At 41.0% G+C, this 14,233-nt stretch overlaps 1 protein-coding gene across 5 annotated transcripts in view; it reads right to left on the reverse strand.

The window, feature by feature from the left end:
- PDE1C (phosphodiesterase 1C) overlaps positions 1–14,233 on the reverse strand; it is a 443,066-nt gene that overhangs the window by 32,572 nt on the left and 396,261 nt on the right. For 4 of the 5 annotated variants that reach the window (XM_064443899.1, XM_064443901.1, XM_064443904.1 and 1 more), the window contains exon 18: positions 2,798–2,863. In XM_064443899.1, the coding sequence (XP_064299969.1) occupies positions 2,798–2,863 (66 nt within the window). Of the gene's footprint in view, positions 1–2,797; positions 2,864–4,449; positions 11,483–14,233 lie in introns of those variants that run through there. The other variant, XM_064443903.1, reaches the window with a different exon arrangement.

The raw sequence follows: 14,233 nt of genomic DNA on the forward strand, positions 1-14,233 counted from the left end.
AACCTCTTTGCACTGAGAGAAAGGAGTCATTCCAGGAGGCAGCAGACGTGCCACAGCAGCCGGGCTCCCTGCGGCACTGAGATGCGGCTTAGCTGCAGGAGAACTCTGGTTTCACCAACGGCCAAGCCCAGGTGGCTTGGCCAGAGCACTGGCCGGGCTCTCCTGCATGCAGCCACCTAACCTCGAAAAAGTTCCCCAGCTTTGTGACCTCTTGGGTGTTTCTTCCTCTCAAGCACTTTAAATTGGCAAGGCATAGATTCAAAAGTTAGCGATGAGAAGGACTGACCACCCTGCCAGCAAAGAGATGGACAGGATCATGCATGCACACATGCTTGTTCTTGTCAGCCTCACTCTTTCAGAAGTGAGACTAAACCAAATGCAATAAAGTTTCCTCTTTTTATTCAAGACACCGCATGCGATTTGCAGAAAAAACAGCAAGACAATAACATTTTCTCAATTAGAAAATAGTGTGTGTGTTTACAGCAGACTGTTTCTTAACTACACATTAATTAGTGGCTGCTTCCAGCAAAAGCAACCCCCTGACACTTGATATATAAAGCATAAAGGAACAACACCATAATAGCTGTAAACAAAATGCGTCACTGTACTATATACATGGAAAATATTGCACCATTATGTACTCCCCATCACATACTGTAAATAGCTGCACGGGAAGGGCTGATCTGCAAGCTGTACCAGAGTAAACAGTTTGCTGCATAAGCCACAGTAACAAGGCATGGGTAGGAAGGTACCGGTGTTAAAGAGCCAAATAGAGAAAACCCACTGGGTCCCTCAACCAATCGGTGCCAAAACAAACACTGAGGTGGGAGGTGTCTAACGAAGAGTCAAAACACAGCTAGTCATTTCCCCAAGTGCCAGACAGAGGGCACCTTCCTGTAATTCAGTGTGAGATCATCACAGGGAGTATCGCTACTGGAAGTGAGGCTTGAGTGGCGACACATCTACAGTGACTTTTTGCAAAAAGGGACAATATTAGGTTGCTCGCTTCCCTCTCTTGAAGGTGGATCCTCCCTACTGCTGTTTTTCTAATCATAACAGTTAACAGATCCCTAGATCAGAGAGTTTTAAAGGGGGGTAAATGTTATCATTCCCAGACAGATGAGGAAACTGGGGCACACAAGAAGGATTTGAGCAAGGTCATTTAGCAAGTCAGCAATAATGAAGGGGCTCTATCTGGTAGCTTATGCCAAAACGCTCTCTTCTGCACTTACATTCTCTACCTTATTATAATGGTGGTCTGCAGGCTCAGAACAAGGATCACACATAAGAAGGGATGTGGGATTTATTGTTTGCATGTACTCATTAATGGATTGATGGGTTAAAAGTGGTATAGTGTTGGAGAAATGGATTAAAAACCCTGTGTAAGAATTGCTTGTTAAAAATAAACAAGGGACCAATACAAACATGCCAAAATGTATAAAAAGTGAGCTAGTTTTGAAATTAGATCTCTTTACATTAGATGAAAGTTATGGCTGTAGTGTGACGTGAATGTTTCATTCCACAATTTTTCCTTAAAACAAAACATTTTTTTTCCTCCAAAAAGCAAGACCTCTCCAAAATCTCTCCAAAGAGCAAGACCTCTAAATACCACCTGCAAGAAAACCCTGGGTGAAAACATCAAAAGTAGTAGCCTCCTGTATGAATATAAATAATATGAATATAAATATAAGAATTTAACAACTACTGGGACCCTATGAGAAATAGGCAATATATACAGGTAATACTTATTTTCACTGCCAGTTACGAGAAACTTCAGAATTTAAGAGGATGTATTTATGACATTTCCCATCCCATGCTTTCTTCCTAAAAAATGTCTTGGCTTAGAGACCTGGGTGTCCTCATGTGAGCATACTGCCAGAGGTTTAAATTCTACTTTCAGTGATTGTCCATCCTTGTTCTCAAGCAGGACAGTAATCCATGGAGCACATTGTTTTACTAAGGGAATACAGTGTTTTGAACTCCCTCACATTCCTGCTCATTCTTTTCCTTACTTACACTCATGCGGTGGCTGCAGCTGTGCCTGGGGAAACAATCTGCTAAGGTGGTGGCTGTGAAAGAGCATCATGCCATGAACAGCTTGGAGAACTGAAACAGCACAGAAACATGTAACTGCACACTGGCATTTATATATGGAGCCACACAATACCTCATGTGCTGGCACAGCAGCCACTGATGAAAATACCTGTAATAAAACTTCTTTCACCTACTGTGAATTACACATATATGAATGCCCTTGCATGTGCACATGCCAGATAGTATCTTGTTCACACTAAGCCATTATTTTGTATAACTGCTTCATATTACCCTCCATTTCTTCTGACAGCTGTGTGGGACAAAGATGAAGCGATTAATAAAATTGTTACTGTGGTAAAATAGAGCCAGCAGGATGTGGTAGATGGGAAGGGCACACAGAAACCCTGTGCCTTGGTCCACAAAACAGCCTTATTTCTACCCTTCAGTATCCATGTCCATAAGATTAAGGCCCAAATTAATTTGCTGATCAAATTAAAATAGCCTGTGAAGCCTATACTGCAAGCCACAAAACTTAAGTTTTGTTTAAAAAAACTGAAATGTGGTAAAGACCATTTAAAAGACCAGTTCATTTGTTCAACCCCAGTGAATGGATTCAACTTTTTTAATGTGATGTGTAAAAGTCATGCCATACCTGGAGAAGAAGTCAGCTGTTTATGTCCATCTCCCAAACAGTAGGCACTGTGAGTGCCTATTTCTAAAGCTGCACATATAAGCAAATCAGAGTGAGGTGGTACTGACTGACCTGGCAATGTGAGGTGGTTTGCCGAGGAACCCGAACCTTTGAGGTCAGCTGAACGTCGCACTGGACCTTCAGAAAGAAAGAGTAGTTTCAGCAGAGATGGATGAACAGTAGTCCCCCCCAGCCATGAAAATGTTTTTTGTAGTGCTGCCACCACTACCAGCTGTTTGTTTTCTTCTTTCTGCCATTTCTTATCCATGGCTTTAGGTGGGAAAGTAGCCTCACTTCTAGGGACCACTCCGTCTAAAAGAGTCGATATCAAACATATCTTTTTTATTACCGGGTTTTGGTGGAGATACCCGAGTTATTGATTCTGGAAGTTTCACATGCTTAAGTTTTGGACCTATGAACTGTTGTCAGACAGCTTTCCCTTCAGCTACCTCTGTGTCCCCATAGAACTGGCAATTGCAAGGTTTACTGCCTGGCACAGCTCAGAAGGCAGTTATGCAGTACTTACCTTGCTTCTGTGGCAGTTCAGCAAGCGGCTGGCATCACTTTGGGAACCACCGGTTGGTAATGGCTCCAGGCATTTATGTCACTGGCTATACACGCCAGAGAAATTACTCCGATACTGTATTTGCAAGTGGAGATGAGTCATCCAAATCATTAGATACCTATTCCAAACCATCTTTTCTCCCTTCTTGCTTATATGGCAGTCAGTATTTTTGATTTGAACACGACAGTTGACTGCACCAACACCCTCAATATCTAACAGAAACTGGCAGCTTGGCTTCATCTCTACTTGCACTGGACTGGAGGTACATGCAGACTCAAACCAAGCCGGTAAGGTATAAAAATACAAGCAGGCAAGCACATTGCATATTCTTCAGGAAATCAATACCAATGAACCTCGCAGAGAGTAAAGGAGTAAATTAAATCTGGAATTTCAAGCAAAAGGTAATGCACAAAGGCTTTCATGCTTGTATTGAACATCTGTGAACTTTACATCCTCCTTAGAGAGAATGGCTTGGTCTCTGCCACTCTTTATCATGATTTTTTCCTTTTTTAAGGAAAAGATTGAATCGAAAAACAGCAGCAGTACAGGAACATACTGGTCTTGTGTGGTGAGATGACTACTGCACAGACACTGCCTGTGGAATAAGATACTTTGTAGAAGGTGGTATATAGAGACGTAGCCGAAATGCTGTGAAAGTAGGTCTGCAAGCAATACTGGAGCACAGGACACCAGCCCTGTGGGATCGATACTCATTCTCCAAGTGGCACAGAAAAAAAACAATCATACAAGCAAATGTTTCAGTGGGCATAAGCGTGGTGTGCTGTTGTTGGTTTAGATGCTCTTATGGGCTGCGATTTCCATTAAAATAGAAAAGGGGAAAGGTGAGGTTGACAAGACTAATCCCCCAAAAGGTAAAGACTTAACTCAGGGTCCTTAGATCAGCTGTTTGAATTCCCTACCTCTATTTCCTTGTCTTTAGAAATTGGGTAATGCCACTAACACCTCCTCACAGGGGCAAGTGGTAAGCAATGACTGCTGTCCAAGCAATGTTCCCACTACACTTAAAGAAAAAAAAGCTGATTGTTACTAGAACTCTATGGGGAGCTGGAGTTTGGAAAGCAAATGGCAAGTGCAATGCCTGGACTGGATGTAGAAAGCACCAGAAAAAAACCGAACCCTTCTACAACTTCAATTCAAATGGAGCAGAGACCTCATTGTTTTTATTTGGTAATAGGATGAACATACATGGACTCCGTTACAGAAAAGCTGGAATGTTGAAAAATGTTTTATACATTTAGAGACCACAAGCCTCTTCTTCAAATAAGGAACTAACAATAAATACATATTGTTTAACATTATTCTCAGAACAGTTGAGAATACTTAGCATTATATGGCATCATTCACTTCAGTTTTGTGGTTTTTTTTCCTTATGAGTCATAACAAACCAAATAGATTTTTTTCATTACCCTATCCACCCAGTTTCCCAGGAGCAAACTTACACTGAGTTTTGCTTTCAGCATGTATTTTAACTTGTTTTCTATCCCCTGGTGCAAAACAGCATAACAACCTGACTCTTTCTTCCTTGAAAAATGTTAGCGAGCAGGTGTCTGCTGTTTATTTTAGTTCACTTCAAGAAAGACATCTCCATTATCAGTTCTGCCTATATAAACATACTCTGAAGTTTATGTTTAAGTTCATACATAGAATTCCCTGCAGAATGCCAGCTGAGAAAAGGTTATTTTACAAGACCAAGATCCTTGAATTGGGTTAACTTCCCCTTATCCTTCCTACCAACAGGTTTAATGTTTGCTTATTTAGGACCTGTCACTGTAGGGTTAACCACAAAGAGCAGTGAAATCTACTGTCACAGATAAGCCACAACGCCCACCCTTCCTCCCTGCTGAAGGCAGTCAGCGCGCTAGGGTATGATTTTGATTGAAGTGTCTACAAGAAGTAGCATCATCAGAATGAAGAGAGATATGTAGTCTTATTTAAACACGTGGTGGAAACAGCTCCTACCACAGCAAAGGAAGACAGCGCCACTCTGATGCATCGGCTTTACACAGACCGCCCTGCGCATAATTAGCTGTATATGTGTTGGTTATTTAGTCTTTGGCCCCAGGCACAGTGATGGGACCAGCAGGACTTTGCATGCAACTTCCTTTGATTTCAGTGCAACTAAAAGAGTGATCAGGCCCTAGGTGTTATTTCGCTCTAAGCTGATGTTGCAAATGCAATGGCTTTTGTCTATCGGGGAAGAAGGGGGAGGAGAAAAGGGAAGGGAAATATTCCTGTGAGAATCTGGGCCTGTAGACAACCAGAAGGTCTGGTAAAAACCCAACCAGAACCCTACCATAAAAATAGCAAATATTTAAAAAAATTGCATATAAAAGTGTATAAAAATATCATCCAAGCAAGAAGAAAAGGAAAATGCTCACTCTGTCACTCTACTGCTACGTTTTATCACTAGAAAACCCCAATGGCCATAAGTAACTTTGATAGATACACTCCTATGACCACCGGCAGAGACAACGGGATTACGTATATTCCTCCTACCACTGGATAGCTTCTAAAACTAAGGTGTTATGAGTACACAGCAGCCGATACATACGCACTTGGAAGAAATCAGAAGAATACAAAACGCCGAGTGTGCTGTGAGGCTTGTGAATGAGTGCTATCATGCGCTTAGATATGAGGGCACATAAATTCACTGAAAGTGAGCTTCAGGTCCTCAGCCAGCTTGCCTGGAAGTAGCTCCACTTTTTTTTTCTACCTGGTGGTCAAGTCACCAGAGCAGGGAGAGCTGATGCCTCAAAGACATGTGCCCCAGTCCTGCTTGGGTACAGATCAGAACCCACTGTGCTTGCTGGGGATCGAAAGGGACATTGCAGCAATGAGAAGGCTGTCTCAGCAAGTGAAAATATATGGCCAGCATTTCATCTAAACAGAAAATAATGGCATTGGAGTGGTCACTCGCCCTGCTCCTGCTTTGCTCACAGTAATCAGACAGAGAAAGGGCTGTCTGGGATTGCAGAACTTGTCTGCCTGTGGCAGCAGGGAGAGCACCACATTAGGATGCGCACTGGACACTAAACCGAGACTGGAGCAGACCTGCTCATGTTGTAGGTAACACAAGTGGGAAAAACCTCTGTACCCACTTTTGGGGGAGCTGAATTTATGCCTTAAAATGTGAAAGCGTGATTTTTTCCCTCCTTTCTACCTGGCCAGCACTGATGCCCACCCCTCACAGTGATTCGCATGGAGCCAGTGCCGCAGGGCTCCTCCTCGTCCTCAGCCAGCGTGCTCCTGCTTTTGAGTGCTGATGTTCAGACACCACGCCAGCACAGCACTGAAGATCAGCACCGGTTCAACACATGCAAAAGCACAGGATCGCTCAGTTGTTTTTAATTATTGGGAGAGGTGATGGTTCAAAAAGGAGTGAGAGAAAAGGACTTGATTATGCTGTCATTTATGCTGAGTATAAATGGCTAACATGTGGTATAGATCATCAGAGGATGATGAGTTTCATTATTATAAAATGAAATGTGAGGAAAAAGAAGCCAGTAAGAAATATTTAAGACCATCTCACAAGTTCCTGGAGATAGACTAGGTTATTCTAGTTGAAGCAAAATAGGACTGTCCTTTACTGTCTAAGTTGAATAGGTTATTGTGCTTTTTAATTAAAAGCCGCATTTGGGATCCACTGTAGAATTTACAAGGACTAACAGCTGAAGTATTTACATTTAGCTAGGTTTGCTCATGGACCTGATTACAAAGCAGCACAGCACTTTCAGCTATCTAGTCTGAAATATTTTAGCTTCCAGACTGAGCCTCTAAGACTTTGTAAGTACATATGTAGACATTTGCATATCCAAAGGGTAGTTTGCAAAAACTCCACCATATACCATTCTCCTCTGGCATAACCAACTACATTTTGGGAAATTTCTCTCCAACCACAAAATTTAGGCTTGAAAAAAGAAATATCAAAAAAAAGTAATTTGCCTCCAGTCACCCATCAGGAACCAGGTTCCTAAATTTTGGATTTTTTCTGATGCTAAACGTCCTACTGTATTAATACATCATGTGTTTACACCAGCTGGAGCTATACAAAAGGCTGCACTTTTAGATAAGCGTCAGTCTGCTAGACTGACTGCTCTGAAATGTGTTTTCAGTCTAAAATTGCAAAATTTCTTTTTTTAATCAACCACCTATTTTATCGTTAGCAAAAAAAAAGTTGGCTTCTGGCATCTATTTTTTTTTCTCAAACATGGAAAGCATTAGTGACATCCATCATCTTTGTATAATTAAACATAAAAATCTTGCCATATAACTTAAAAAAAAATATTGTGTAGTTGTAAGGAAAGCTGGTTGACTTAAGCATTTTAAGAGGGTGCATCACAAGTTTTTACATTTTAAAAAAATTAATTCAAAAAATAAACAAATCCTTTCTTTCACATGTGCAAACGCTTCCTGCATGTTGTCACAGAAATGTACAGTTCAAATCACTGAGTGCAGCCCAGATTGAACTGTCACCCCTTGAGCCATTTAAGTAATGAACAGGATAAAAACATATTGCTTGCTGCTTTTTTTTTTTTTTTTTTTAATTATACTATCTCCAGGAGTTCAAGCACTACATCACCATGAGTCAAAGGTCTGCTAATTCCCTGAACACCAGTCCCAGCTAAAGGAAAAAAACACTGATAGGGATACTTGCAATGGTATCCCTCCCTATTTTAAGGGGGTAAAGTGCCTGGATTCTCCCTCTCAAGTTACAGACCAGTTTCTGGGAAGCAGAAGAGGCCTGGTGCTCTGCCAGCAAGGGAGGGCTTTCTGAGAGCAGCAGCAGTCCCTGCGCAGAGGTGGAAGACTGCCATCTTTATCACACAGCTTCTCAGCCTGTGCTGCCCTCCATAAGAAGCACTCTGGCACCAGAGGACCCCTTTGTGCCTACTGGTGGGTGCTCCCAAATAATTCTGTAGAATTTCAGCATAAGGCCAATGGTATGGGCCCTATATTTGCAGAATTTCTGGCTTATTCATTGCTTGTATAGTCTTACTGAGGATGGAAAAGGCAGGCATCTGAAAACATAATGTAAGGATGTAAAAACAGAAATCCCTAATAAATCATAGGTCATTAGCTGATGAACACCTAATCCTTTTTTTTTTGTTTTGTTTTGTTTTGTTTGTTTCCTTTCATGGAATAAAATAAGAGAAAGCAGTTCTTTAATTTTTTTTTTTAATTTTTATTATTTTGTTACACACTTGCACAGTGGCTGATCTCTAGTTTAACTGGGAGGTATCTAAACATACCATTCCTTGGCTCACAATGCACTAGCACAATGCTGCAGAGTGTTCCAGGGAGGTGGGGGGACGGAGTAGGGGAATGTAGGTGCAATCCTGGGAGGCGACCCCACAATAGATGCTTTCATCTGGCCTAGTCTCTTCATAGGATTTCGATTTTTAGATTTCACTTTCACTTTATGTACTTCCAAACTAACAGAATTAATGGGGATTTTTTTTACATGACAACAAAGAATTCTAAAAAATGCTAATAACCCACTGTAGCTTATCCAAATGATTTTAAAAGAGCAGGAGAATGTTAGAGCTAGCTCTGACTGCCTGTATATTGCAAAACATTTTGCTGCATACCTGTGTGCTGACAGCGGTGACTTTGACTATGGTAACTCTTCTAGAATGGCAGGTCTGATCTGCAGTCCCCAAGAGATGGTAAATCCACCACCTCCCTTATTAGCTTCTGCTGGTGGTGAATAACCCTAACAATCGAGGAAAAACATTTTCCGGTCTGATTTCACACCAGTGAAATAAGTCACTCCCAGAAAGAAAGAAAATATATGTAAGGAGCAGATGAAGAAAAAGTTTTGGGTTTTTTAATGACTACTATTATTGTTATTGTTGTTGCTGTTCTCCTCTGCATAATCTAAGGCATCTTTAGTCACTGTACATTAGGTAAGGGTAACTTTAAAAATATTGACTAAATCATCCTGCACCTCTGACCAAACACTTGGTGAGGGTATGTCCCCCTGACTTCAGCGAGAAGTCTGACTGAGCAGGGACTGAGTCACCGCTGCGATATTTAGTTCTGCATTATTGATATTTCATCAGTGTGCCTTCGAAGAGCCTGGTCAGGGCTGGAGGTCATATTCTACCACTCCTATCAGGGCTGAATGCTGATGGAGGCGGGGAAAGGGAAGGTGGTAAAGTGCTACGTGGTAACACAGCCCTCTGTCTGTCACAGAACATGGAGTGTGCTCAGTGCTGACTACGGGGCCACTGTCCTCCCAGCTCTGCTTTCCTCAGAAAATCTACCCCAGAGCTACCATTGAACCAGGAGCTCACAAATGGGAACACTACGTGCCCTTATATTTATTTTATTTAAATCACCTGGTTCAGTGAAACCAACTGCAAGTCTAAGAACTGCAAGCGTTATTTTTATACTTCTTCCTTCTGAAAACATGTGATGAAGTGCAACCTTTTCACAGCATGAACCTAATCTAAACCTCTGGCTTTGAACAAACTCAAACTCTGGTGTCCAAAAAAAGAACTCAAAATGTCTCTAGCCTCAATAATCAAAATCCCAGATACAAACACTCCTGAGTGAGAAGGTATTAATGTTTAAATGTGGATTTAGGCTGAGCTCACTGCTGGAATTTTTGCTAGTGTGGCAGGAAGCTTTTCCCTGTACATGCACAGATTAAGCAGGAACAGACACCCAAGCTCTAATATAGGCTGGTGGTAAAGTCCTGTGCTTTTAAACATCAAAAGGAAACACCAAAGAATTACCTTCCTAAGCCAACGTTTTGCATGTTCTCTAGACGGCAAAGAGCCATGACAGCAGTCTGATTCCTTGTAAAACACATATATGACTAACACAGCAAGACCTCATCGTCCTGAACAAAAAGGAGTTAGGCAAAAAAACACTTGAATGTGTATGTACGTGTCTTGATTTCCACATAGACAGGTAAAATTACTTACAGTTAACTGGATCCCTACCAAGATGCTGAGCCAGAAAAGCACTTACATACGTTTTACGTTTCTTATACAGATACCTTTCTGAACTAAGGCCTGAGTAAGTTAAATTCTTCTTTAAAATGGGCCAAAATGATGGCTACTTTCCATCTGCCTAACTCCACTGGGTGAGACAGTTTTATCCACTGACTCCAGCAGTGTATTCAGGACACACTTTTTCATTTTGGTTTTGTCTGTCTGTACTTCTCCAGCAACACTTTTCCTTTTCTTTGGCCTGTCCATTCAGTCAGTGCTGAAAGAAAGACCACACTGAGATGAAAGTAAGAATTGATCCATGTGATTCCCTGCTGCCCTTCTCTTAGATCTTCAGGTCAGACAAAGAGTGGTTACTAGTAGCCCATGAACAAATATGGGAAACAGCTCATTATCTGTAATCTTAAGTTAAGGCAGGCATGTCAAGCAGTACATTAGTGCATGTTCTCAGAGTCTGACAACAAAATTTGCCCTGAGGGAATAGCGCTTTCATTGATTATTCCTTTCCCATTACTAACTGCAAAAACAGAACAAAATCAAGGGTTGAGTGAGTCTGCCTGCTGTTTAGAAACAAAAACATTTTGCTATCATTGCATCATCTGGGAAAGACAGCAAATCCTAACAAATGGTCAAACGACTCTACAAATTCACCATTCTTATTAATAAAATCTTCTACAGTGAGGGTAAAACTGATGTCAAATTCCATCTACCAGCAACTGGAAAAGACTCTCGGTGAAAAGAAAATAAGTATTATAAAGTCATCTTCTTTTTTTTTGTTATATTCTTTTGCATCATCCTAATGTTGGTTTCACAAGCTGAGGCATACCAAAGGGCAATAACAGCTTTTGAAGATGATCATCATCTATTTGCTCAACCTGTCCAGAAAAATTGAACCATCCGCATCAGGAAATCACCACTTGGTGTTTGTGTTTTTTTCAAACAAAAAACTTCCCCAACAACAAAAATGCACACATACACGATCAAACAAACAAAAATGAGACTGACCCAAAAAACCAAGGCCCCCACCCTAGAACCCAGAGTCATTAGCTGTGAAGTAGCCAGTGGGAGGAGGAGTGTTTTGAAAGTTGTTTAACGCCTTCCTCAGAAATAGGTCTTTGCGGAAGGAGGAGGAGAACAGGAATGAAGAAGCTCAGCTAAAATGATGAAAGAAATTTGCAGTCTCTTTTTTAATATATTTTTACTCTTCCGTATCTGAAAAAAAAAAAAAAAGAAAAAGAAAAGCGTCAAATGCTGCCTTTCTCCCCTGTGTCCAAGGAGCAGGTAATCTGGGAAAGAAAAAGAAGGGTATCAGTTTAGACAGCCTCATTTCCTCCAAGCAGTGCAGCTTTGCTTAACTGTTGAAAGGCTGCAAGGTGAGGTGTACCAAAGTAATACCTCTTACCAGCTCAACTGGAAATATCATTCTGTCCTACACAATGTGAAATCCATTGCTTTCTGACTAATCCAGTGGGAATTCAACCTTTGGCATCAATGGGATCATGCAACAGAATCCAGCATGCTTAGATCAAGAGATCCCATTAGGTTTCTTTGCTGTAGGGCTCTCTGATCACCCTTGCTCACTAGCTTTTTCAGTACCTTTTTGTTCATGAAAGCAACGATGTTGTACATGTGGTTTGAGGTGAAGGAGAGAAAATGCTCCAAACACAAAAAAGCACTACTTTTTAAAAGCCCCTTTCTCCCAAAGAGCTTGCAACGAAAAACACAGCCTTATGTATAGATAGATGCCTGAGATCTAATAAAATATGTGCATTTTACAATCTGCTTGACTCCTCTGTCAAATATTTATAATTTCTTGGCCTCAAAATTAGGCTATATTTGACTAACATTATCCTGAAATACAAACATAACTGTTTTCCATGTATTTGTAGCACAAGTGAATCCTGAGAATGAACAGATCTCCTTGAGCAAGAAATGTAAACAAGAAATCTTTCTTTATTTCCAGTGAAAGAGGACAGTTTCTAATGAAAAAGGACACTCTATCCAACCCTCCTCATAACCTCCTCTAGAAATCCTCCAGAAAAGCTTCAAAGAGGAACCTGAATATTTTACCCTGTATTGGCCCTCCCAACCAGTTATGTGAATACGCCTGGCACTCTGCTTAGCTACTGTTATTCTGACAATGCTTATGTCAGCAGAGTTTGAAAGCGAGTTTGAAAGGGTCTCTCAACCAATAAGAGACAGCCCAAGGAGAGACAAATTTATCCGAAAGGCTGAGCATGCCTTGGAAGATGTGCTTACTTCAGAATCTCTTTCGGTCCTTTCAGAAAACCAGTTTCTTCTGCCTTCAGTAATATATTGCGCCTTTTTTTTTTTTTTTTTTTAAAAAAAAGTAGTGTTTGGGCAAAGGGAAAAAAGGAATGGCAAAACAAAGATCTAAGGCTTTGCTGCTGGATTGCATTATCTCTGATGAATGTACAGCAGTGGCTGCACAGATCTGTTAGTGAATTGGTACCTGCAGTTAGCAGGGGGACTTTTCCTTTCAGGATGGTCCCTGGTAAGTTGCTACAATATCTTGCTCGCTGATGCAGTTCTAAGACACTGTTGTAAAGAATTAGGCTTTCAGCATTTCATTGGATTTACTTAGACTGAGTTGTCACATTCCCAGCACTACTGACAGCATAATCTACAACAGGCAATAGTAACAGCCATAACAACAGGGCCACAACTTCCTTGATGTCTCCCACCTAAAAAGTGCGGCCTGATTTACTGTCGTTAGCAGGATCATAACAATCCTGTGAGATATATCATTAGCCACATTTTAAAGAGAAAATACTGACCCAGAGGAAAGATAATAATTTGGGACACGTCCGTTAAATGGACTAAAAGACATCTTTGAGCAGTCATTATTTCTGAATCTCTTAAATGATTTGCTGAATCACACCAGGAATCTGAAACAGAGCTTGAAGTACCACCCAGTGTGATCTCCCCTTCCTATGCCATCCACACTCACAAGACTTTTAACCCTTCCCGCCCCCGTTAGTGAAATGAGGGAAACTGCAATGTTTTTTTCCAGACTCTAGAGGTTCCCTGTGGAGAACTGAGTCATGTATTACTTTTTGCTTCTGTTAGCCACATCATCAGCTCTGGTGAGAACATTCCAGTACAGCATTTGCTTTAAATTGTTTTTCTACTTGGTGGAGCAGATGCATTGGTTTCCTAGCTGAATTTCTCCTTAGATACAATATAGCTTCCCTACAACTACTTTAACCTTGCATGTGATTCAGCCTCTTTTTTATTTCAGCACAATAGATCCAGTGCAAATATTAGTACGCATCAACAGAGGTAATTGAAAAAGGAAAAAGAATGAATGCTCAGTACACAGGAAGACTTCAAGTAGTTCACCTGGCATATATTGGATTTAATTACCTGAAATAGCCTCATCTGAATGCATATCTCAGTCTTTCAGTGTCGCAATATAAACGAGTTTATATTGTTTGTCAAGGTTGAGTATTGGCCCTCCCCTTGATCACCAATGCAAATATCAGTGACTTCTACAGCTCTTCATGTGATCCCAGCACCCACTGCGAGGAGATTATTAAGTCCATTTCTGCTATCAGCTTGCAGTTGATATTGAGGCATTTTTAACTTGTGCTCGCTGGACTATGCATATATATATTTACTATGTTACTATACAGTCTGACATACTGAAGTGAAAATGCACTGCGGTTTGTCTTTTCCTTCACACAGAGTTACTCAGCATATGACTGTATCCATACAGCAAGGAAGCTGGCTGTCAGTTTTCCACAGTCAGTGATTAATCTCACACATTTCCCTCTCTTTTTGTGATAAAACAAATGCTCTGGAGTCCAAGGCCTTAACAAGAACTACCCGTTTTAACAATTGGCATTTATTATGCCTGTCTAATGCAAACTTTCACAATCTGCTACCCAGTTGGAGAACAGGAACAGAGCCCCAGAGGCATTTAGACTGAGGTGAGAGTTT

This window comes from Phalacrocorax carbo, chromosome 2, assembly GCF_963921805.1.
Source record: "Phalacrocorax carbo chromosome 2, bPhaCar2.1, whole genome shotgun sequence".
Taxonomy (NCBI): Eukaryota; Metazoa; Chordata; class Aves; order Suliformes; family Phalacrocoracidae; genus Phalacrocorax; species Phalacrocorax carbo.